This window comes from Saccopteryx leptura, chromosome 3 (assembly GCF_036850995.1).
Source record: "Saccopteryx leptura isolate mSacLep1 chromosome 3, mSacLep1_pri_phased_curated, whole genome shotgun sequence".
Classification (NCBI taxonomy): domain Eukaryota; kingdom Metazoa; phylum Chordata; class Mammalia; order Chiroptera; family Emballonuridae; genus Saccopteryx; species Saccopteryx leptura.
This window is the reverse complement of record NC_089505.1, coordinates 45,896,446-45,922,694: the sequence shown is the minus strand read 5'-3', so window position 1 is coordinate 45,922,694 and position 26,249 is coordinate 45,896,446. Positions and strand designations below refer to the sequence as shown.

Sequence of the window (26,249 nt, the reverse complement as noted above, 5' to 3'; positions counted from 1 at the left end):
CTAAGGGCTCGGACAAGTCCTGTGTCTACTTGTTTGAAAGTTCATATTTTTCTAAGTTATCCTAGGAATTTCAACATACATATTTAACTTAAGATCTAAAGTTAATTGATATACTTAGTCTGACCAGGCGGTGGCACAGTGGATACAGTGTCGGATTGGGACACAGAGGACGCAGGTTGGAAACCCCGAGGTCGGTCACTGGCTTGAACACAGGCTCATCTGGTTTGAGCACAGCTCACCAGCTTGAACCCAAGATTGCTGGCTTGAGTAAGGGGTCACTCGCTCTGCTGTAGCCACCCCCCATCAAGGCACATATGAGAAGCAATCAATGAACAACTAAAGTGCTGCAGCGAAGAATTGATGCTTCTCACCTCTCTCCTTTCCTGTCTGTCCTTATCTGTCCCTCTCTCTGTCTCTGTCTCTGTAACAAAAAATATAAAATAAAGTTAATTGACATATTTATCTTCCTCTCAATCAATGCAAGAATCTTACTCTACAATTTACATGTTAGATATTTTTTCTGATTCAGAAGTTACTTTTATTGAGTGCAGGCTCATCTGGCTTGAGTGCAAGCTTACCAGCTTGAGCGCTGGGTTGCTGGCTTGAGTGTGGGATCATAGACATGACCCCTCGGTCGCTGGCTTGAGTCTAAAGGTATGTTGGCTTGAAGCCCAAGGTCGCTGGCTTGAGCTAACATTGCTCTCTTGAGCAAGGGGTCACTTGCTCTGCTGTAGTCCCCCAGTCAAGGCACATACGAGAAAGCAATGAACAACTAAGGTGCTGCAATGAATTGATGCTTCTTGTATCTCTCCCTTTCTGTCTATCTGTCCCTCTCTCTGTCTCTCTCTCTGTCACAAAAAGAAAAAGAAGTTAGACATTAGATACTTTAAAAATATACAGTAAATTTTTTTTGTTTAACCATTTTTACTTTTTTTCACTTGACTAACTATTCTCCTTTCTCCCCTTCTCTTTCTCTCCATATATAATTATCTTCTGCTTCTGTTTCTGTGGTAGAACCCTGATTGTGACAGGCACACCACTGTCAACACTGAACCCCAGCTCATGTTTTTGCCAGTTTCCCTAGTGTATGACCCCCAAGGATAGCCAGGTGCCTGCCTCCTTGGCAAATAGCAGCCAGCATTCAATAGGTTTAACTCCTTGGTACTTCATTTGAACCTTACTTATGTTTTTTTTCTGTGGTGCAAAAACCTCAGTGACAAATGGATAGCTCCTGAGAAAGAGTTCCATGAGGACAAAGAGAGTTGGTTTGTGAAAGGTTAAAGCAGCCTATGCCTTGGTTCAGCCAACGGATGGACTCTTTTTTTTTTTTTTAATCTGAAGCTGGAAACGGGGAGAGACAGTCAGACAGACTCCCGCATGCGCCCGACCAGGATCCACCCGGCACGCCCACCAGGGGCAACGCTCTGCCCACCAGGGGGCGATGCTCTGCCCCTCCGGGGCATCGCTCTTGCTCAACCAGAGCCACTCTAGTGCCTGGGGCAAAGGCCAAGGAGCCATCTCCAGCGCCCGGGCCATCTTTGCTCCAATGGAGCCTTGGCTGCGGGAGGGGAAGAGAGAGACAGAGAGGAAGGAGGGGGGGTGGAGAAGCAAATGGGCACTTCTCCTATGTGCCCTGGCCGGGAATCGAACCCGGGTCCCCCGCACGCCAGGCCGACGCTCCACCACTGAGCCAACCGGCCAGGGCCAACGGGTGGACTCTTAATGCCTCCTGCCTTCTCTCTCTAGCCGAGGTTGAATTCAGAGGTGAGATTATCATCGCAGGAATGTATATTAACATTTTCATTTTCAAATCAAAGTAAGACTTTGTCTCAAAGGCTCATCTGGTTTGAGCACAGCTCGCCAGCTTGAACCCAAGATTGCTGGCTTGAGTAAGGGGTCACTCGCTGTGCTGTAGCCACCCCCCATCAAGGCACATATGAGAAGCAATCAAACTGATTTGGCTCATCAGTTTGACAAGAAGCAATGGCTTTTTTCTTAAAATTACACAGCAGACATTCTCCATAAAGTGAGTGAGCTATGTTGCTTCATGGTTATGATGAAAAATATAGGTAATGTATATTTAATATACAATAAGCTAGAAATTATGCCATTTCAACTACTTACATTTATGATTTAAAAAGTATACAGATGTTACATAAATGAAATTTATATGATGTTCTTAACCAATGGTGCACACACAATAGAGTGTATAGATGATGTGTTGTAGAACAGAACACCTGAAACCTGTACAGTTTTGTTAACCAGTGACAGCCCAATAAATTCCATTAAAAAACACTTCAAAAACATTCCTTGAGAACTAAAGCATTGACAAAAATAAAAATTGTTGCATTAAAAAATAAAAAATAAAGAGATCTGAGTGATTTTAGTTCAGTAACATTTTAATGACATGCACAGTGTTCATTTTAATTATCCATAATGGCCAAAAACTGGACCAAACAGCCAGATAAATTGTGACATATTCATATGATGGAATATCATAACACTAAAAGTAAATGAATTCATGCCCACAATTTGTGGATAAATCTAACAACATAATGTTGAGTATAAGAATCTAGGCTCACAAGTGCATATTGTGTGATTCCATTTATATAAAGTTCAGAAACTAATATATGATGAAAAAACTCACCATTGTGAGGGTTGCCTTGGGACGGTAATGACTGACAGAAGGCAAAGAGGAGACCTCTGCCGTGCTGTGCTGCTGATGTTCTACATCCTGACCTGCACAGCGCTTACTGCCTCCACACTGCTGATGTTCTACATCCTGACCTGCACAGCGGTTACTGCCTCCACGCTGCTGATATTCTACATCCTGACCTGCACAGCGGTTACTGCCTCCACGCTGCTGATGTTCTACATCCTGACCTGCACAGCGCTTACTCCCTCCACACTGCTGATGTTCTACATCCTGACCTGCACAGCGCTTACTGCCTCCACACTGCTGATGTTCTACATCCTGACCTGCACAGCGCTTACTCTGCGCTGCTGATATTCTACATCCTGACCTGCACAGCGCTTACTCCCTCCACACTGCTGATGTTCTACATCCTGACCTGCACAGCGGTTACTGCCTCCGCGCTGCTGATGTTCTACATCCCTGACGCACAGCGCTTACTCCCTCTGCGCTGCTGATGTTCTACATCCCTGACGCACAGCGGTTACTGCCTCTGCGCTGCTGATGTTCTACATCCTGACCTGCACAGCGGTTACTGCCTCCACGCTGCTGATGTTCTACATCCTGACCTGCACAGCGGTTACTGCCTCTGCGCTGCTGATGTTCTACATCCTGACCTGCACAGCGCTTACTCCCTCCACACTGCTGACGTTCTACATCCTCACCTGCACAGCGGTTACTCTGCGGTGCTCATTATATGTATATAAAAAAATCTATCAAGCTGTATACACTTTTGTGTACTTTTCAGAAAGCATATTACAATAAAAGTTTCCTAAAAATAGAAAAGACTTTGTGTTTCTTGTTACCAAAAAATGCCCATGGCAAATATTTTGTTAGATATTCTATTTACTTATCTTCTACTGTTGCTGATAATAGTGAGGATATTCTTGATTAACTCTCATCACTAGAGCATTATTTAGCCTTAGACTGTGCGGCCAATGCAGCTTCTTCGCGCCACTTAGCTTTCTTTGCCAGGTTCCAGCTTGTTAAAGATTCATGTCTTTCTACAGCCTGGGACATAAAAAGTAAAGCAGAACATTGTAACTTTCTGGAAATATTTTGTGTTTTAGATAGAAATATAGAGGAGAGATTTCCTGAAAAGGAAAAAGTAATTTAAGACATCTGTCACAATTAGTATCCAAGAAAGTGATCATTTGGTATAGAAGAAAAATTGCTCATATTGTTAGACTTCCAGTCTTCAGGGCAGCTGATGTCAGAAATCCGCCCCACTCTTTCATGGCACACATAGATATATCATATTTTCCCAAGTATAAGATGCATCTTTTGGGGAAAAATTTGGGGTCTAAAAATTAGGTGTGTCGTACACAGTGGTTGTAGATTTTTTTTATTTGCATTTCCCGCTTTTTCACGCAGATGAGTTGTATGAATTTTGTGATGAATAAAACTTGAGTTCAAAAACTTTATGGAATATATTTTTTTTCAAATTTCAGGCCTCAAAATTAAGGTGCATCTTACACATGGGAGCATCTTATACCTGGGGAAATATAGTATTTGCTGGGTAAAAATAACAAAAATATTAGCCTAAAATAAAGAGAGGGAAATCCTCACGTAACAGAAATGAAAATAACTGAAAAGGCATGAGTTGGTGAGGAATGAGAAAAGCTGAAGCTGGAACAGAAGGGAAAGGTTTCATTCTGGGGCAAAAGGAAAAAATATTGGCTTCAACAGCTGTGGTCTGGGCGCTAACTTCTATAACAACAGGCTTGTCCAGGATTTGGATCTTGGGCATAGAACTGAGCTATCAATAAAAAAACTGGAGGTATTAGGAAAAGGTACCCCTTTATGAAATTAATAAAACTCTTCTCACCAGCCTGGAAGAAAAAGTAGGCATTTATCTGGTTTGAAGGTGGGGGTGAAAGGGAGAAATCACCTATGAAAAGAAAATTAGCATCATAATTAGGAAGTAAGAACTCTAACTAGAAAATACATCTGAAGAAAGAATCTAAATGCAGCACAGAGATAAAGATACAAAAAAATAGAAAAGAGAAGTTAAAGAGACATGGAGAATAGAATTAGAAGTTCCAATGTATCTTTGCAATAGGTGGAGAAAGAATAGATAAACTGGAGGGAGGGCTATATTTGAAGTTACAACAGATTAGACTTTTTTCAGGAGTGAGGAAAGCTACAGGTTCTCAGACTGAAGAGTGTACAGTGTCCTTAGCAGAATAAATAAAAATTTGACACTGGTGGATGTCTAATGTGCATCTCACAGTTAATGTATCCAAAATAGACTGTCATGCCTACCAGTTCTTTCTCAAGATTTACACATCTCACCAATGTCATCATCATCCACCTTGCTGTTCAAGTAAAAAACCTGGGCTGTTTTCCTTTTTCCATTTTCTCTGCTCTTCTTTTGTTTTTTCTCTCTGCTCTTCTCATTTTGAACTTTTCACAAAGTTTTATTCTTTTGTACCTCCCCAAACCTATTTCATATTGCTAACCTTTTCTTCACCTCCACCTAACGTTAGTAAAGGTATACGCGCTAATGACTCAAAATGAAAGGTAAATGGAGAAAAGCCAGAGGAACAGCAGTGAGACCAGGTTAGAAGATACTGCAACAAACTAGGCCACAGGTATTCGTTATCTCAGACCAGGGTGATCTCAGGAAAAATGGTGAGGACTGGTCCAATTGTGGATATATTTTAAAGTAGAGACAACAGGATTGATGATGTATAAGGACTTATTCATGAACAGCTGGAAGGATGATAAAATAGTGAGCCCCTGGGAGAGCCCATTATAGGCGGGGTGGTCAGCAAAGCTTTCTCTGAGGAGAATGAGAAGAAGCCATCTGTAGCAAGAACAGGGGAAGAAAGGAAAGCCTAGAGAGGAGAAAGAGTTTGGTATATTAAAAAATAGAGAAGAACTAGTGTGGATAGAGGAGATGGGATGAAACAGGATCCAGACAGTGCCAGGCTCCAATCTGTTGTTTAGGAGCTAGAAAATCATCAACTTGGTGGCAGTCATTTTATCTAGGGTAGGTCAGAAACAAGAGATGTCTAAATTTCTTTATTTCTATATTCAAGTGTTTAGCCCAGAAAATATTTTTAAAAATTTCCATTTGATGAGAATAATTTCAAAGCATTAAGTTTTTTTGCCAAGATAAAATAATAGAAATGAATATATATTGTACATAACATCAGTAAACTTAGAGGCCCTGCCCCATATGTGAATTACTAGGCTAAAATACCCTTGAAAACCTGGGAAGTAAAGAACAGAATGGTAGAAGTAGGCAAAATCACCATTCTAAGTTAGTATTCTCTGGGCAGTGGCTAAACATGCCCAGAGTGAAGATGTACAGATTTAAGCAAATTATTATGTGTAACGTGGCTATCAAAATCTAGTTCCAACTCTCACTGCACTAGTAAAACACAATGTTCATAAACAAGAAAGTTAAAATCACACTCTAATGCGGTGGGTTGCACGTGCCACAATGATGATCAGAGGCACTTATAAACTGGAGTGTGCCCCCAGGAGAGCTCCAAATCGAGGGAAGTTTTTAAAGATGGAGTAATTAAGACTGGAGAAGACTCACAGAGATGTGTTAGATATCTCCCAGTATTCGTGGTGAAAAGTGATCAGCAGATGGAAGGATTTGGAGAAGCAAGAAACAAAATTAGATGGTAATTAATTAGGTCGTAATTTCTCCCTGGAAGCCACATACTGTGGACAGCAACAAAGGAGCTCAGATACAGCATACAAATTAGCCTTCCTGGTCACTTCCAACTTCTGCATCTCTAACTACTTCATGATTCTATGCGATAGCTGATTAAGTTCATAATTTAAAGAATGATCTAATATGGATGATTTTCACACAATAAACTTCTTCTTGTGCAAATTTTAGCCAGGTAATACATTGTTTTTTGTTTTGTTTCTGTTTATCTTACCAATGGAAACAAGCTTTATCCTTCCTGCTTTATTTATTTATCATTCAGGTAATTTGTTGGCTCAAATTTCCATGAACAAGTTTGTTTCTGGTACAGACAGACATGCGTGGGCAGCTCAAGGTGTCTAAGTCAAAACTGTCCTTACGTTGAAAAAACAGAAATAACCTCCAAATTGAGAACAAAGCTCATAATATTTCTTAAAATTTACAGGTCTGTTTTTTGCCCAAACTCCTGTTGAAAACCTACTGCACTTCTGTCTGTCTTTATTTTTAAAGAGGTACTCACCCTTTTGGCTGATGCTATCACTGCAAAGCAGGCGATAATTGTGAGTCCAATCATGATGTAGCAAGCTTTCACCCGGGCTTTGTTCCTGGCAGCATCGATCATTTCCGGCCTAAATCAAGACATGTATTCTGTTCATTATATTAAAGCAATATAATTATCTGACTGGCTTAACAGACAATGATTTATAATGTACATATTCCAAACATCTCCCTGAAAGCAAACAGCAGATATGAAAGACTTTGAAATGCCAGGTCATTATCTGACCAATTTCAAATTAACAGGATTTATTTAAGTGTTACATAATGTTAACTACAAAACCACAGTGTAATATTTGGTCTCTAATTGTTCAAAATACAACTAGTAGAGATTATGGCCTGACTCTCCATCCTTTTTTTTTTCTTCACTGATTGGGGGTAAAGGTAAGAGTTAAAGCCTCTGTGTCCTATGACTCATGTTCATTTAGTCCCTGTGTTATTAAGTGGTTCTTGTTTTCAAGTTTTTGTTTGTTTTAGCAAGAGAGAGCAAGAGAGACAGACAGACATACAAGGACAGACAGACAGGAAGGGAGAGAGATGAGAAATATCAACTTGTTGCGGCATTTAGTTGTTCATTGATTGCTTTCTCATACGTGCCTTGATCCCCGGAGCTCCAGCTGAGCTAGTGACCCCTTGCTCAAGCCAGTGACCTTGGGCTTCAAGCCAGCGACTGTAGGGTCATGTTTATGATCCCATGCTCAAGCCAGCAACCTGTGCTCAAGCTGGTGACCTTGGGGTTCTGAACATGGGTCCTCATCACTCCAGGTTGATGCTCTATCCACTGCGCCACTGCCTGGTAAGGCCCTGGTTTTCGGTTTTAAACAGGCTGGTTTTTAAATTTTTCATAATTTTGTTTTTTTATTGGGCTACCAATCTCTTCTTGCCACCTCCCACCCTATCCCAGTTAAAAAAACTATTACGCATTTTGTGAGGATGACTTACTATACTGTTATATATTTTTGTGAGAACTATAGAGGACAGGTGTTTTCTTCATGGCTTTTGCATGAAGTTTTTAAAAAAATTATTAAAATCAATAATTTGTTAAGGAAAAAGAGAAAAGATACCTTCATTTTCTTATTATTATTCTAAAATGTTACATGCTTACTTGAAAAAATGGTAGTCATATTCATTAATAAAGTTATATGCAAGTTGTCCAAAATTTTACATGTACTACTTGCATAGTGTTAATCATGCCTGTAGTCCTTTTATATTGAAGTCAACTTTAACAATTTACAATAATATGAAGTAGCAGTTTATAAATACACATTAATTAAAAAGATTCTTGATAATGTATTCAGCAGTATTCTTTCTCATATGATGTCAAATTTAAATAAAATGCAGTTACATTAAAAAAATACCCAAAAGATGTTGTGATTTTTCTTAAAAGTGAAAATCTTTCTCACTAGTTGGAAGAGCACAGAAAACCAATATTGAGCTTGTTTGCCTTAGCTTTTAGGCAAATTAATGTACTGGTAAGTTTCAAGGTATTAGTTGCAAACAGGTGAATATGAAGACATTATTAGTTATTTATTGTTGACTTTTGTTCCAGATGGAACCTAAAAGATCTGCTTTTTTTTTTTTACCCATCCATCTGGCTTTCATCTATTAAAACCAAATTAGTTTAGCACTGAAAGGACAAGAAAAAGTATAGTTATTATTAGATATCATTAGTGTCTGGTAAAAAATTATAGGTCACTTGGTAATTATATGCTTTAAGAGCATAAAGAGTAAAAGCTGTTCACACTGTAAGTCTAACAGCACAGGAGAGATCCCTCCTTAGTAACAATGCTTTTAAAAAATTATAGAAAATAGTAAAATAAAAACTATTCAAATACTTTCATATTCCCAACCCAAAACTATAATAATTTTCATAAGTGTACTGTTCAAAGTTAAATTTCCTTGTTTATAGTACTACTTTTAACTGTGATGCTGGGGAAATTAAATTATTTCTCTAAAAATGGGTCTCTTCACCCAAACAGCTATGTTAATACAATGTTGGGCCAATATTTACCATAATGCTGTTTCTTCACGTTCTTGATAACTTTGTTACACTAGAACTCAAAATCCAAAAATATGGTGGGTGATGTTTTAGCTTTGCTGAGGCTAGTTTCTGCTTTGGGCTGCCTGCAGTTTTGAGTATGTAGATCTCAAAAAAAAAAAAAAGAAAGAAAGAAAATTTGTTTTATAATATTAAAAAAGTCTCTATGGATGAATAAATGCTGAAAATAGATTTCAAATTCCATGTTATTTCAAATTCTATATTCATTCCTCATTAAATAATTTGATCCAAGAAAGGAATGTTTGAAGATTCATTATTGAGTGAACATTTCCCACCACGTTTTATCTTTTCATTTAATTAAGGTGCTTTTGGTAACTAGTAAAGTAATAAGCAATAAAACTAGGTAACATGTGCAGAATAAGATGTAGGCCCAGGTTTCATTATCTATTCTAACAGGCATTGCTTATATTGTATAAAGATAATCTACAGAATATCTGAAGTCCTTATTTGATATTAATATTCTACTCTATTAAAAAATCAGTTTAAAAAATATTAGGTTGATTTTATTCATAGTTTCTTTCCGTCCCTGTTTACCCAATTCCTTGGGGGGGGGGGATGCTGGTAGTTTGTTGGGCTTTGCATAATGTGAAACTGCAGAAAGTATAGTGTTTACAGGTTACCCCCCACCCCTTTAAACCAGGTTACATTAATCCTGGAGGTGAAGTTGTCAGCTTGTTTTATCATTTACTGAATCTCTCTCTCTATCTTGGTTTTGGGATGGTGAAGAAGCCAGCGATGCTCCAGGGGTCTCTCAGGGCTGTAGAGCTACCACGAATGCCAGATGTCTCCCATCCTGGAAAAAGTCTTCGCGCAGATGCTGCTTCTTCCTAGGGATTCTCCAGCCAACACCCGGGACATGATCCTTCCCTGGGTGTGGCAGGGGGGACAACAGCCGCCCTCGACCCGGGAGCTTCCTTAGCCACGGGGTGCACGCGAAGACCGCGCCTTCTGTTGGGCCTCACGGCTGGGAGCTCGCGGGGTGCGGGTGCCTGAACTTTGGGGAGTATCAACTGAACCTCTGGGTTTGCACTCAACTTCAGCAACTTCCCTGTAAGCTTCGCTGCCCACTGTCCAGTCAAGGAACTAGACATTTACCCTACTAGGCGGGCGAAGGTAAATTCCTTAAGGTGGAAGGTGTTACTGAAAAGCAATGAGTGGCCCCGCGGCCGCCTGCGCTCCAGGGTGCGCCCAAGTCTGGGAGTGGGTGGACCCGCACCCCCGGCAGCCTGCGCCCGACTCTCCCCAGCGCGCGAACACCGCGCCGCGGCACAGAACACACTTACGGGATCCGAGGCGGGATATCCTCTACCGCTTTGAAACGCCCGGTCCACAGCAGGATTTTCTTGTCGAATTGGGAAGGCTTGTGCTCAGCGGGGACCCTGTGAACCTTCCCTGCTGGGAAAGAGACAGGGATGGCTGGAGGCACCGGGAGAGCCACGGCACAGCGGCTCAGCGCGCGCTCGTGCTTAGACCCAGAGCCCTGACTCCTGCCGCGTCCCTCTCCCTCCCAGGCCATGGCCACCCGACTCACCCGGGCCCTGGGGCCCAGAGCCGCTGGGTGTCCCGCCACTGGAGAAGCGGGGGAGACCCTGGGAGCGGAGAGGCGCGAGCCACCGTCGTGCGGCTGCCCGTGGCGCCCCCGGGGCGCAGCGCAGGACGCGGCCCGGGCCGAGGCGCAAGAGGTTCTCGGCGGCCGCGAGCATGCTGCGCTCTGCTTCTGCGCCTGCAGCCGCGGTCCGGCCCGAGCGCGAGCTCCCCGCACCCGCGCTGGCCCCACGGCGCTCCCTGGGGAGCGGGGAGCGCAGCTGGGGCCTCTGACGCGCGCACACCGCTCACGTTCCCGTCCCCGGCCGGCGACCCTTGGCTCTCAGGCGTGGCCAGGGAACGGCCTAGTTCTGCTTGAGAACTCTCAGCTCATCGACTCATCTCTTGAGACAGTTTCTGCAGCTTACTTTAAAAGCATGCATTTCTTTGTATTGAGTAGAAACGTGTTTCCATCGGTTTATTACCCTTTTGGTTTCGCTTTTTGGTGTCCAAGAGAATAAATCCAAACCTTCCCTTTCAAATGCAGAACACTTCTAATGCTAACCAAGTAAGTGTAAAAAGGACAGTAAACAAACTTCTGATTTGGAAGTTAGTTCCTCACCCCACCGTCATTTACATGTCTTTTCTCTTTTCTAGGCAAAACAACTTCAATTTTTACACTTTTCTCCACCTCTGCATTTCTTAGCAAGACCACAAACTTCAAACTCTTCAAAACTAGTCTTTCTTTCACCTTCCACCATCTTCCCTTTGCAGAAAGTGGGAAGAATCTACTGTTCTCTGGTGTCTAGATGGGAACGGGGACCAGAGAAGGGCCCAGAAGAAAGCTGTCAATTCTGAAGGAATTTGCTTATTTTATTTATGGATTTTCCAGGGACAACAGAGCCCAGTCAGGTGAATGTTCTCAGGAGATCCAGACCAGGCCAGCTCACCCTCCCTTGCTCACTTTCTCTGAGATTGCTTCCACACTTGGACATTCTTTACACTTTCACTTGAATCTCCAGATAAGGTTGTTTTTTTGTTTTGTTTTTGCTTAGTAACTAGACTGAAAGGCTCTCGAGGGCAAGATCTCCGTGACTCCCAGAGTCTTTCACATAGTGGCGTTTAACAAAAGAAGGCAGTCATATCTCTGTAAAGAAGTTTGCATTTAGAGGAGTCATTGTAGAAGGAACATGGGCTTTGTCTTCATACCAGTGTTTAAACTCCTGATTTGTGATTTAAGAGTTGCACAATCATGAGCAAATCATTTAAGTCATCAGTCTTGGTCTCATTGGTAAAACAAGGATTTCTCTCTCTCAAGTTTATTCATGCAATGACTGAAAAAGAAACTTACTGTATGCTAGCTACTTCTCAAAGCTGGGTAAAACTGAACAATGTCAGTTGGGAATTAACAGAGAAAGAAAAACAGAAGTCAGGGGACAAAATAGTAAGCAGGGGTTGGGTGAAGTTATTTAGAAAGGATGGTTAGGGATACGCCTCTAAAAATGTGCTTGGCACAAAACAGCACTTCAAAAGATGTTATGGCTTCTTTTCCTTCACATTTGTTTGTTTGTTTAACTAGTTCCCAAACACAAGGGCATTTTTTTTATAATAATTTTATTTTTTTAATGGGGTGACATCAATAAATCAGGATACATATATTCAAAGATAACAAGTCCAGGTTATCTTGTCGTTCAATTATGTTGCATACCCACCACCCAAAGTCAGATTGTCCTCTGTCACCTTCTATCTAGTTTTCTTCGTGCCCCTCCTCCTCCCCCTCCCCCTTTCCCTCTCCCTCCCCCCCCCCAACCACCACACTCTTATCAATGTCTCTTAGTTTTACTTTTATGTCCCACCTACGTATGGAATAATGCAGTTCCTGTTTTTTTCTGATTTACTTATTTCGCTTCGTATCATATTATCAAGATCCCACCATTTTGCTGTAAATGATCCGATGTCATCATTTCTTATGGCTGAGTAGTATTCCATAGTGTATATGTGCCACATCTTCTTTATCCAGTCATCTATTGACGGGCTTTTTGGTTGTTTCCATGTTCTGGCCACTGTGAACAATGCTGCAATAAACATGGGGCTGCATGTGTCTTTACGTATCAATGTTTCTGAGTTTTGGGGGTATATACCCAGTAAAGGGATTGCTGGGTCATAAGGTAGTTCTATTTTCAGTTTTTTGAGGAACCACCATACTTTCTTCCATAATGGTTGTACTACTTTACATTCCCACCAACAGTGGATGAGGGTTCCTTTTTCTCCACAGCCTCTCCAACATTTGCTATTGCCTGTCTTGCTAATAATAGCTAATCGAACAGGTGTGAGGTGGTATCTCATTGCAGTTTTGATTTGCATTTCTCTAATAGCTAAAGAAGATGAGCATCTTTTCATATATCTGTTGGCCATTTGTATTTCTTCCTGGGAGAAGTGTCTGTTCATATCCTCTTCCCACAAGGGCATTTTAAATTGAGAAATCTCCTGCAGCGAACTGTAGGAGACTACGAGCTCCCTGACTGTAAGGATTTTGTCTTATTCACCACTATATCCCCAGGATGTAGCTGAAAAATCAGCATTTAGTAGATGCTTAATAACTATCTGTCACATAAGTGAACACATGAATGCAAGTCTTCAACAGTAAAGTAGATTCTACCTGGCTAGTTTAAAAAAAGACTGAAATACTTGAGACGTGCTACATAATGAACTGAGTGAATTCTTCCCTGGCCGTACATAATATTTGTTTATTCCTGGAATACACTACTTGATAATTCTTACATTATTCAAATGTGCTATTTTTTCTTTTAATATTTTTTCCCATGTTATTGAGAGGAAGTATCCATGGAGCTACAGAAAAACATCTCTGTAAAACAACCAACCAATCACTAATAGTTCACTGAGGAATACTTAACTAGTAGCTAAATAGATTTATTTCCCTGGAGAAAACCAAATGTCAGGCATCTACATATGATTTTCTATCTCAAGGTTCACTAGCATTGCAGGACAGGCAAGAAAATAAGGGATTATGTCATGAGAGAGAACAATTCACATTCTATTTTGTATTCCTGATGGGATTAAAACATCACTGGCAGTGTTCTACATAAAAAAATTACTTACAGCTGCATGAAACATGTTTTCTTTAGTTCTAGAATTGGAACAAATTTAAAAAAGACTCGAATCAGCTTCTAATGAAGAAAAAGCTAATTGTATTGCTTTATTTCTTCTTTTTTTTAACCAGGATAGCTCATTTATTTGAGTGTCTCCTTTGTGTTGGGCACTGTTCCAGACTCTGAGGTTACAGCAGGTAAGCACACGGAAATCCTTGCCCCCCACATAGTTTATTAATCCATGGTGTCTTCAGTGTAACAATTCGTACTACATTGTTTTTCAGTTCTATGGTTCATCTGATTTGAATATAGTATTTTCAGTTTTGTTCCTACAGGCTTGTTTTTGATTAATATAATTTGTGTTTCCATTTCTTACAGTTAACTAGTTACTTCTTAAGTTATGCTGTTATAACTAGGAACTTTTTATATATTTTTTGCATTTTTCTGAAGCTGGAAACGGGGAGACAGTCAGACAGACTCCCGCATGCGCCCGACCGGGATCCACCCGGCACGCCCACCAGGGGGCGATGCTCTGCCCATAAGGGGGCGTAGCTCTGCTGCGACCAGAGCCACTCCAGCGCCTAAGGCAGAGGTCATAGAGCCATCCCCAGCGCCCAGGCCATCCTTGCTCCAATGGAGCCTCGGCTGTGGGAGGGGAAGAGAGAGACAGAGAGGAAGGAGAGGGGGAGGGGTGGAGAAGCAGATGGGCGCTTCTCCTGTGTGCCCTGGTGGGGAATCGAACCCAGGACTTCTGCACGCCAGGCCGACGCTGTACCACTGAGCCAACCGACCAGGGCCTAGGAACATACTTTAAATAAATTCTTTAGATAGTCTGAGTGGACAGTGAGGATTATTAAAAATTATTATTTAAAAAAAATTTATTAACAGCTACTCTATGCTGAACACTGGGCTAAGGCAGGAGCTGCAAGCTTGCTGCAGAGCTGGGATAGTCCCTTGTAAAGAAGTGCCTTACTGGGAGAGGATGGGGGAGACCTTAACTAACTTGTTTTCCAAACCCCTACTAGTCTCTCTGCAGGGAAAGTTCTAAAGGTCACAGTGGGTGATCTAGGGGTGGGCCAGTTACTCACTAGGTACTGAGCATGGGCTTAGGACACCAGCAAAAGTGCAACATGAAGTATCAAAACCCAGCCCTGGCTAGTTGGACCAGCGGTAGAGTGTCTGCCCGGGGTGTGGATGTCTAGGGTTTGATTCCCGGTCAGGGCACACAAAAAAAGGAAAAGCACTCATCGGCTTCTCACCCCTTCCTCCCTCCCCCCTCACTTCTCTCTGTCTGTCTGTCTCTCCCACCCTTCCTCCCTTCTGCAGCCATGGCTCAATTGGAGCAAGTTAGCCCCACATGCTGAGTATATCTCCATGGCCTCCACCTCAGTGGCTAAGAAGAGCTCAGTTGCTGAGCAAGGGAGCAACGCCCCAGATGGGCAGAGCATCGCCCCCTAGTGGACCCAGTCAGGGAGTATGCGGGAGCCTGTCTCTGCCTCCCCTCCTCTCACTGAATAAGAAGAAAGAAGGAAGGAGGAGGAGGAGGAAGAGGAGAAGGAGAAGGAGAAGAAGGAGAAGAAGAAAATACAAAACTATTAATGAGCTCCTGCATACAGATTTTGTTATTTTAATTTTTAATTTATTGTGTTGACACGATGTCAAGTATCCCACTCAATATAACACTGTCTACACACTACAGATCTTTGTGTTATTCCTCTTAATTCCCATTTCCATTACTGTAGTTCAGTCTTTTTTTCTCTCTCAACCATCATATTATGATGACCTTCAAAGCATTTCCCTATCTCTGGTCAATTCTTTCTCCAATCCTTTCTCTGCCTAGCTTTCAGAGAGTTTTCTAAAACATGAATGTAATCATGTAAAATGTTCATGGTGCCAATCTCTCCTCTATTTATTCTCTAAGCCTGCAATCCACACCCCCATCCACAGACTACAAAAATAATTGGAAAAAAACAACAACGCATAATGAAGCAGGGAGAACTCTTTCAAAGCTTTTTCCTTTGACATCTTGCAAAATCTGATTCAAATTTTCTGCTCTTGTGATATTCCTAGACATTTAAAATGTCACTAACCACAGGCAAATAAGTCACATCAAATTACTCTATGCTAATACTAATGCACAACAGCTATCAACTAACATCACAGTTCAGTTCTGGCTTGGCCAGCTGGCTAAGCACCGTGTGCGTGACCAGTGCCTAGCAGGTGCGGCTGGGTTCTGACTGGTGGAGTTAAGGATGCAGTCCCATTGTTCTAAAAATTAGTCTGAGAAATACATACAGAAGAAACAGGTTAGATTAACTGCTCCCTGTGCTGCTCAAAGCTTTTTATATTTTCCATACTACATAGCTTTCGTTTGTTCTAGAAATAGCAAATCTGAAATGCATGCATATTTATGAAGTACTGTTTATGCAAACTGCCCTCAGCACAGTGAAGAGACATCTGCAATGGCCCCAGTTTTTCATACCAAACTCTAAACTTCCTAGTAACAATCTTGTATGACAAAGTTAGCATTTTGTGTTTCCAAAAACTAAATTTATTACAGAGCTGTTTTTTTTTTCTTTTTACCCTTCAGGCACAATAATGACTTTACTTGGTTCAAATCTGCATGTTTCAATAGAATTTTACAATGACTTACTAGTATTTCTCTAGCTCCCCTTCCCACAGTACCCCCCACGTACATATATACACATATGCATATGCACAGGAAAGGGGGCTTGCAAAATTAATCACACCCACTATAAACATACAGTATAATACCTTATATGTATGATTACAAATTAAGAAAGCTGTCCTTGCCTGACTGGGCGGTGGCGCAGTGGAGAGAGCATTGGACTGGGATGCGGAGGACCCAGAATCGAGGCCCCGAGGTCGCCAGCTTGAGGGCGGGCTCATCTGGTTTGAGCAAAGCTCACCAGCTTGGACCCAAGGTCGCTGGCTCAAGCAAGGGGTTACTCGGTCTGCTGAAGGCCCGCGGTAAGGCACATATGAGAAGGCAGTCAATGAACAACTAGGATATAGCATTGTGCAACAAAAAACTGATGATTGATGCTTCTCATCTCTCCATTCCTGTCTGTCTGTCCCTGTCTATCCCTCTCTCCAGCGGTTCTCAACCTGTGGGTCGCGACCCCAGCGGGGTCACCTAAAGACATTGGAAAATACATAATGCATATCAGGTATTTACATTCCGAATCATAACTATAGCAAAATTACAGTTATGAAGTAGCTACCGAAATTATTTTTTGGTTTGGGGTCACCGCAACATGAGGAACTGTATTGCGGGGTCACGGCATTAGAAAGGTTGAGAACCACTGCCTCTCTCTGTCTCTGTAAAAAAAAAAAGAAAGAAAGTTATCCTTTCATATAAGCATGATGTGAATGAGTCTACTCCAAATACCCTTCAGACAGTTTCCTCGTGTCCTACATGCATTTGTTCAATTTTTCCTCAACTTCTCTTCACTGCTGGTCTCTCTAAGCTTATGTGGTCAGATTGTTTCAGAAACCGGGAACTAGCCTATTTGAATGTTTTACTTATTCATGGGTAAAATATCAACTTATCAGAAGAATTTTTTTTTCTTTTTCAAAACTTTTTACTGCCTGACCAGGCGGTGATGCAGTAGATAGAGCGTTGGACTGGGACACGAAGGACCTAAGTTGAAATCTTGAGAGCTCCAGCTCAAGTGCGGGCTCAGCTTGAGCCCAAGGTGGCTGGCTTGAGCAAGGGGTCACTTGGTCTGCTGTAGCCCCCGGTCAAGGTGCATATGAGAAAGCAATTGATGAGCAACTAAGGTGCCACAACAAAGAATTGATGCTTCTCATCTCTTTTCCTTCCTGTCTGTCTTTGTCTGTCCCTCTCTCTGTCTCTCTCACAAAAAAAGCCGCCCAAAACAAAAAGCTTTTTACTTGAGGTCATTCTTTTTTTTTTTTTTTTCCCCAGAGACAGAGAGAGAGTCAGAGAGAGGGATAGACAAGGACTGACAGACAGGAACGGAGAGATGAGAAGCATCAATCATTAGTTTTTTATTGCGCGTTGCAACACCTTAGTTGTTCATTGATTGCTTTCTCATATGTGCCTTGACCACGGGCCTTCAGCAGACTGAGTAACCCCTTGCTCGAGCCAGCGACCTTGGGTCCAAGCTGGTGAGCTTTTGCTCAAGCCAGATGAGCCCGTGCTCAAGCTGGCGACCTCGGGGTCTCGAACCTGGGTCCTCTGCATCCCAGTCCGATGCCCTATCCACTGCGCCACCGCCTGGTCAGGCTTGAGGTCATTCTTACTGATTTCTAATTTTCAGTGGGAAATATAATGTAATTAGGCATAGCTAATTTAAAAAGCTGAGATTGTTTTTTTTTTTAATTTTGTTTTGCACATTTTCTCCTCCTATACATCACCATCTACAAATGAAATATTTGTCATTATTTATGATCATGATAATGAAGATTTGCAAGAGAATTTGCTAAAGATAATTGGCAGGGCACTATTACTACAAGCAAATAAACCATCTGATTTAAAAATGAGCAGAAGGCCCTGGCCGGTTGGCTCAGCGATAGAGCGTTGGCCTGGCGTGCGGGGGACCCAGGTTCGATTCCCGGCCAGGGCACATAGAAGAAGCGCCCATTTGCTTCTCCACCCCCCCCCCCCTTCCTCTCTGTTTCTCTCTTCCCCTCCTGCAGCCAAGGCTCCATTGGAGCAAAGATGGCCCGGGCGCTGGGGATGGCTCCTTGGCCTCTGCCCCAGGCGCTAGATTGGCTCTGGTCGCGGCAGAGCGACGCCCTGGAGGGGCAGAGCATCACCCCCTGGTGGGCAGAGCGGCGCCCCTGGTGGGCGTGCCGGGTGGATCCCGGTCGGGCGCATGCGGGAGTCTGTCTGACTGTTTCCAGCTTCAGGAAAAAAAAAAAAAAAAAAAAATAAAAATGAGCAGAAAACCTGAATAGACTCTTCTCCCAAGAAGACAAATGGCCAGTAAATACATAAAAAGATGTTGAAATGCAAATCAGAACTACACTGAAATATCATCTCACACCTGTTAGATTGGCTATTATCAACAGGACAAGTAATAGCAAGTGTTAGAGAGGCTGTGAAGTGAAAGGAACCCTCATTCACTGCTGGTGGGAATGTAAAGTAGTACAACCATTACGGAAGAAAGAATGGTGGTTTCTCGAAAAATTAATAGAACTACCATATGACCCAGCAATCCCTCTACTGAGTATCTACCCCCAAAACTCAAAAACATCGGTATGTAAAGACACATGTACCCCATGTTCACCGCAGCATTATTTATTACGGAACTCGCAAGAAATAAGACACATCCAATGAAAGCAATGTAGCAGAGGGCTGAAACTCTTAGGCGGAATCAGCCCCGAGAAACTGCGCCACTGCATATTTATTGAGTTCCAAAAGCCATAGCTCAGCAGATAAAAGTAGAAAGTTACACATGCCTTTTTTCTCATCTGTTTCATCCCCAACTCTGCATGTCTACTGTTTCCTTCATGATCAAGGACACGAGAAGAGTCAGAGTCTCAGAGCTTATTAATCATAAAGGACATCTGGTTCTTGGAGGCATTCCTCCAGAATCCTGCATACATGCATTCAAGTAACCCAGACCAGTCTCCTGTTATGGCTAACAACATACTCCAAGATCTCGTCTCCAAGTAACCCCTGCTCTGAAGTTAACTGCCCTTTATATTTGTGCAGGGTCTTTTCCTACAATTATTCACAGTGCACAAGACATGGAAACAACCAAAGTGTCCCTGGATAGAGCATTGGATAAAGATGTGGTACATATATACCATGGATTATTACTCAGCCATAAGAAATGATGACATAGTGACATTTATGACAACATAGATGGACCTTGAGAATGTTATACTGAGTGAAATAAGTAAATCAGAAAAAGCTAAGAACTGTATGATTTCACACATAGGTGGGATATAAAACTGAGACTCATGGACATAGATAAAAGTGAAGTGGTTGCTAGGGGGTAGGGGGTGTGGGGGAGGGGGATGGAAGAGAGTGTGGGGGAGGGTGTAAAGAGGGACAAATATAAGGTGAGGAAAGATGATTTGACTTTGGTCAATGGATATACAACATAACCAACAGTTCAAATGCTATAGAAATGTTTACCTGAAACCTATGTACTCTTATTGATCAATGTCACCCTGTTAAAGTAGAATTTTCTAAATAAAATTTAAAAATTGAAATAATATATATAAAACAACTATTTCCTTGACTATATACTCAATTTTTATGTCTATGTGCACTGTGACTAAATGCTCACTCTAAAACAAAAGAATTTATGACACTGATGGTATGATATGTATTATTCAATAATAAAGTTGTGTTTAGATTATGCAAAAAAGATTAAATGGTATGGGGACGTATGTACCTAAGTGTCAAATAAGCTGTTATTTCTGGTACAAACCATTATGTCCTGAGTTGGAAGTGTTTCATAGCTTCCTCTAGTAGTCATCTAAAATCTTGAAAGCTAGCTCATGAAAAGCTAGACTGTTCTAAGAGGCCATTAAAGTGCTTGCAGCATTTGGTAGTTGTGTAAGTGCTTTATTAAAACATTGAATTGTGAAATCACTTTTATGTATACTATCTCAATTACCTTTATAGAATAAATTTAGTTGACATAAATGAAAAACACTCTGCCTTATAGAGTAATAAGCTATAATTAAGCATAAGATGCAATTCTATCACTAAGTACAAAATGTAAAAAAATGTGCATAAATGCACAAGAATAATATGAAATTTTAGAAAGATTAAAATGTGAATTATATACTAAAATACAGAGAGAAAAATGTTAAAATCATACAGACTTATGGTTACTTGTTCTAACTGTGGAATATTGGGGTATTTGAGGAGGTCCAATAAATGACATCTGCATTTCCTTCCAATTTTAAATCAATGGAGAAATAAAAGAGTTTGCTGATAAGAAACCAAGTTTTACCTATAATATTTATAAAATTGATGGAGGGTATGGCATCTATAAGGCAAGTAGACTTCTTAATACTGAACCCTATAATTATGTAGACTGACTCATCAAATTTCAGAGTCAGCTTTGTTTTTGTCTTTTTTTTTAAGTTGAGAGGAGGGGAAATAGTGAGGCAGACTCCTGCATGCACTCTGTCAATGATTCACCTTGTAACCTTGTCTGGGACTGATGCTCAAATCACCTGAGCTATTTTTAGCACCTTGGGTTGATGCACTTGGACCAATTGAGCTATCCTCAAAGGCTGGGGCCACACTCAGACCAGTGGAGCCACTGGTTGTGGGAGAGGAAGGGAGAAATAAGGGGAGAGGAAGGGGAGGAGAAGCAGATGGTCTCTTCTCCTGTGTGCCCTGACCAGGAATCAAATTGATTGGGATGTCCACATGCCAGGCTGACATTCTATACACTGTCCCCTGGCCAAGGCCCAGAGTTAGCGCTGTGAGATGTATGGCACAGGAAACTGAGCAGAGTGTATATTCTCTGCAGGCAGCAAGAGTCATAGAGGAAGAAGTTTGGCCAGAAAGACTCATCCCCCCCCCCATCTTCCTAACCACAGAGGAGGCTCTTTTGAGGTGATATCATAGAGTGCTTGGCTTTCTAACAAATGTTCTCATTACTCAAGGTCTTTGAAATGCATCTATGTTACAACTCGTATCACTTATTTATTAATTCTACCTGTTGTGCAGTTGTCTATTTTTTATCTATTTTTATCCAATTTTTCATTGTTTTGAGCTATGCTGTAATGAACATTCTTGACATATTCCACTGGGCCCAATGAACAATAAATAATCTGTCTTGAGATATTTACCCAGAAGTTAAATTTATGATTCAACATGAATAAAAATTTTATTGTATGCATTATAAGTTAAAAAGTTGAACCTTGTAGGGCACAATAATAAAGGAGAATACGTTATTTTATTCTCCTAACTCCTCTGCACCCAGCTCCCACGCCATTCCTTTAAATCTGCCCCTTGGGGCCTCTTGAATGAAATCTTGAACAGGTACTGAATTTTTAAAATTACTTTTTCAGTCAACTAGCCATTTTTCGTCCTAGAACAGTGTCACATTGGAAGTTAAATATCTTATTTACTGTAATGATAAATATTCTAAACTTGACTTAAAATTAAATTTGCCTCCCTCGCTGAGCTTAGGTCTGTTTTAAGTTGAAAGCCTGCCTGGTGTAGGGAAGGGAACATGTGGTCAGTTTCTTTTTATCACCTCCCCATTAGTCCTCTGGGGATTCTTCAAATTTGGAAATGAGAAAGGTTGAGAGAAGAGGAAAGGCACAAGAAAGGACTTACTGCCTGACCAGGTGGTGGCGCAGTGGATGGAGCGTCGGACTGGGATGCGGAAGGACCCAGGTTTGAGACCCCGAGGTTGCCAGCTTGAGCGCGGGCTCATCTGGCTTGAGCAAAGAGCTCACCAGCTTGGACCCAAGGTTGCTGGCTCCAGCAGGGGGTTGCTCAGTCTGCTGAAGGCCTGCGGTCAAGGCACATGTGAGAAAGCAATCAATGAACAACTATTGTAAAAAGTCGCAACACGCAACGAGAAACTGATGATTGATGCTTCTCATCTCTCTCCATTCCTGTCTGTCTGTCCCTGTCTATCTCTGCCTTTGTAAAAAAAAAAAAAAAAAGAAAGGACTTACTGGACAGATTCTTTTGTGATCTGATGTTGGCATTCTCTGTTGATGTTGCTCCTGATACATCTGTTCTTTGCTGTTTTAGTCACAAACTTTTGTCTTTAAATTTCACAGTTAAGCAGTATGGAGTTCCCTCAAAAAATTAAAATGGAACTGCCTTATGACCCAGCAATTCCATTTCTGGGAATTTATCGAAAGAAACCCAAAACGCTAGTTTCAAAAAAATATATGCATCCCTATGTTTATTACAGCATTATTTACAATAGTCAAGATTTGGAAACAGCCCAAGTGGCCATGAGGAAATGAGTGGATAAAAAAGCTGTGGTACATTTACACAATGGAATACCACATAGCCATAAAAAATAAGGAAATCTTACAACATGGATGGACCTAGCAAACATTATGCTAAGTGAGATAAGCCAGTCAGAGAAAGACTAGTACCATATGATTCCACTCAAATGTGGAATTTAATGAACAGTGGTAAGGGGGTGGAGGGATTGAGCAAAAGAAAGACAAAGAGAGAGAGAGAGAGAGAGAGAGAAACTCATTGGCACAAACAATTGTGTGCTGATTGCCAGGATGAGGGGGAGGTAGAAGAGGGTCTAGTAGGGGATAAATGGTGAGGAACAAAGACTTGACTTGGGAAGGTGAACACACAAGACAGTGTACAGAGATCTGTTGTGCAATCAGGCAGCTGAAACCTGTATAATGTTGTTAACCAGTGTCACCCCAAGACATTCAATTAAAAAATTCACAGTCATGGGTAAAAGACCAGGGTACATGTGTCAAGTTATCCAAGTGGCTATTTCACAAACTCTCTCACTTGGTTGAAGCGAGAGAAGAGAAAGTCTTCCCCACCCTCCTGAAACCATCCCGCTCTCCTGGCCTCTCCAGCATCTTAAGTATTCATAAGATAAGTAAGTGATAATGATTCTGTGTCTTTTGAGTATGATAGAATCCTTTGTAATTTGTCTAAACTGGAGGTATTATTAAGAATATGATAAAGCCCATGGGATCATGGGCATTCTAGTAGACTGCATTCCCATTCAAGCTCTCAGTAAGGACTTCTGGAACCACCCACAGTATTGTTCTGGTAGGAGCTCTGCCTCCTCCAACCCTGAGGCCTCCCTATCTCTGTTCAGGTTGGGCAGCTATTACTGCCATTATTGACCCTAGAACATGTTGCTTCTGCCTTTTTTTTTTTTATATTTGTGACTGCTAAACCAAAATCTTATATGGTGGCATAGCAGCAGTGGGGTAGAATGGGAATTATGTGCTGTTGTTTTTCATTTTGTCTGGGAAAGGCAGCATTCATAATGAGCATCCATAAGTACATCTGCACGTCCACTATAAACCAAAAAGCTGTTTCTGGTGGTTTCTTTTTCATGTCTTCAGGATGGCCCAGTGCCTTGCTTTGAGACATGGAGATAGTTAACATCTGTTGTTTTGTGCATGTTGTAAGAATCTATTTTTTTTAAATAAGGAGAATCATTTTTCCTGCCATCATTAATGAGTCATCCATATTTTTGCATTCTGATTTTTAATGTGGCCAAAGCATATGTCTGTTCCCATGTCTACTTTGTTGGTCAGATCACTATCCCTTCACCAAATGCTGTGTGCTACCATAAATTCCCTTGCCTTTTTCTTCAAGAGTATCTTGACTCTTTATTCTTTCCTATACATCTTAGAATATATCTGTCAAATCTGTTGAAATTTTTATTGGAAGTGTTTTGAAATTAATCTTGCAGAATTGATTACACAGACAGTATTTATGGTCCCTATGATAGCAAGTCTTCTAATCTATGATTAGAAGTCTTCATTTATTCATATTTTCTTTTATATCTTTAATAAACACTTGGCTATTTCTCCATAAAAATAACACTATATTTTAGTTGATTTATTCCTAAATACCTTATTATTTTTATTGCTTTGAGAAATGAATATTTTTTCAATTATATTTTTAATGGGTTATTAACAATGTATGGAACTATTTAATTTTTTATGCTGATTTCGTAGTCATTAGTCTTGATAAACTTTCTTATAGTTCTGTTAATTGGTTTATACATATTCTTCAATTTTCTATTTATATTATGATATTATAAAAAACTAGGCATCTCAGTTTGTTTTCTTCCCATTTTTATACCTCCTTGTAATCATTAGTTGTAACTTCCAGAACAAGGATTATGAGAAGACATGATAGTGGATTTTGTCCCTGAATTTAACGGGAATACTTTTAAAGTTTTCCCATAAAGTCTAATATTGGTATTATGGTGATAATAGTTATATCCCCATTTCCTTTCCTTCCTACCCCTTTAATTTTTTATGTTGAAATCCTAAATGCCAAGATGGTGGTATGATAATGTGGGTCTTTTGGAAGGTCATAAGGTTATGAGGGTGAAGCTCTGGTGAATGGTATTAGTACCTTTAATAAAAATGCTCAAGAAAGCTCCCTTGTCTCTTCTGCCATGTGCAGTTATAGTAAAAATATGGCTACTTAAGAAGTGAGACTTTAGCAGATTAGACTCTGCCAGCACCTTGATCTTGGACCTCACAGCTTCCAAAACTACGAGAAATAAATGTTTGCTGTTTATAAGCCACTTACCATATTTTTTCACTCCATAAAATGCACTCCCCCCCCAGAAGTGGAGGGGGAAATACCCATGCATCTAATGGAGTAAATGTTCATTTTTTTTTAGCTGCTGCGGGGCACTGTGCCAGTAAGCAGTACATAGAATGAGGCCAGCGGGAGCATAATCATACCTGCCACAGTGGTGTGTGGAACCCCGGCATCTGCTGAGTGATCTCCTGGTTCCGGTTTCCACAGGAGCATACAGCACAGGAGAGAAGGTGCTACTTGTGTGGGTGTATTCATCATTGAGGGCAGACGTTACAGGACTGCTGCAGCGGTGGAGGGCTGCTGCGCTGCAGCTGCTGGAGCTCTGTGTGAAGTGATGACATCACTTGTTGCTAGCCTAATGGCATTTCATTGGCTGGCTGGCTGGCAGATAGGGGAGGAGCCAAGGGTGCGAGGCATCTGCAGTGAGCTGGGAAGCCAGTGTGAGCACAGGCAAAGCAGCAGCAGACGGAGCAGGCTGTGCTGCTCATCTCCATCAGTTTATTCCAACTGTAATCCAGGTAGTTTACCTATGTAGTGACATTAGAGTAAAAAATAACTGGGCTTTCCCTAGTGCAGCAGCAGGGGGGTTCACGAGAAAGGATGGATGGTTGAAAATGGAATGAGAGTCTGGTTTGAAAAAGTTTGGTCCAAATGTCCTAGAGGGCTTCTGAAAAATCCTGCCCTATTAGTGCTTGACCAGTTTAGAGCACATATTAGTGAAGCCACAAAAGAAACCCCAAAACTTTAAAGAAGTGAAGACTCATCTAGCTGTAATTCCTGGGGGATCTTACCAGCCTATTGCAACCTCTCGATGTTTCCATCAACAAACTGTTTAAAGTTTTTATGTGAGAAAAGTGGAACAAATGGATGGCTGCTGGTAATCATGATATGACACCAACTGGACGAATGAAGAGACCTACTATCACTCAAGTTTGTGAATGGGTGAAAACATTGTGGCAGTCGGTGAAGAATGAAACCGTGGTATGGTCATTCAAAATATGTGGCATTAATAAAATAAAATTAAAAAAAAAAAAGCCTGACCTGTGGTGGCGCAGTAGATAAAACGTTGACCTGGAAATGCTGAGGCTGCCGGTTCGAAACCCTGGGCTTGCCTGGTCAAGGCATATATGGGAGTTGATGCTTCCTGCTCCTCCCCCTTCTCTCTCTCTCTGTCTCTCTCTCTCCTCTTTCTCCCTCTCTGTCTCTCTCTCTCCTCTCTAAAAATGAATAAATAAAATAAAATTTTAAAAAATGTGGCATTAGATGGCACTGAAGATGGTATCATAAATGAAAATAGTGAAGAAAGTGATACCAGTGATTGTGAACAACTGAATTCTTAAATTCTGACACTAGTGATGATGAGTTCCTGGGGT

At 41.3% G+C, this 26,249-nt stretch overlaps 1 protein-coding gene across 8 annotated transcripts; it reads right to left on the bottom strand.

Moving 5' to 3' along the window:
• Window positions 1-2,863: 2,863 nt before the first annotated feature.
• On the bottom strand, window positions 2,864-25,143 carry FAM162B (family with sequence similarity 162 member B). Of its 8 annotated transcripts, none has more exons than XR_010749858.1 (6): window positions 10,508-10,756; window positions 10,260-10,371; window positions 6,883-6,991; window positions 3,214-3,703; window positions 3,024-3,071; window positions 2,864-2,931 (listed from the first exon to the last, which is right to left on the bottom strand). XR_010749858.1 is itself a non-coding variant. In XM_066371803.1 (4 exons), the coding sequence occupies exons 1-4, from the start codon at window positions 10,677-10,679 to the stop codon at window positions 3,605-3,607; spliced, it is 492 nt and encodes a 163-aa protein (XP_066227900.1). In that variant the 5' UTR covers window positions 10,680-10,756; the 3' UTR covers window positions 3,174-3,604. The 8 variants fall into 8 exon arrangements, 1 of the variants encoding a protein (XP_066227900.1); XR_010749857.1 differs by having other exon boundaries at window positions 2,868-2,979; XR_010749856.1 differs by lacking the exon at window positions 2,864-2,931 and having other exon boundaries at window positions 2,994-3,071; window positions 3,214-3,261; window positions 3,310-3,703.
• Between the last annotated feature and the right edge of the window lie 1,106 nt (window positions 25,144-26,249).

Excerpts from the sequence above, each read along its gene's own strand:
- FAM162B (XM_066371803.1), bottom strand. The coding sequence starts at position 10,679 with ATGCTCGCGGCCGCCGAGAACCTCTTGCGCCTCGGCCCGGGCCGCGTC. Across the intron at positions 10,372-10,507 it reads CTCTGGGCCCCAGGGCCCGG|CAGGGAAGGTTCACAGGGTC; the intron begins GTGAGTCGGGTG and ends TCTCTTTCCCAG. Across the intron at positions 6,992-10,259 it reads GATATCCCGCCTCGGATCCC|GCCGGAAATGATCGATGCTG; the intron begins GTAAGTGTGTTC and ends GTCTTGATTTAG.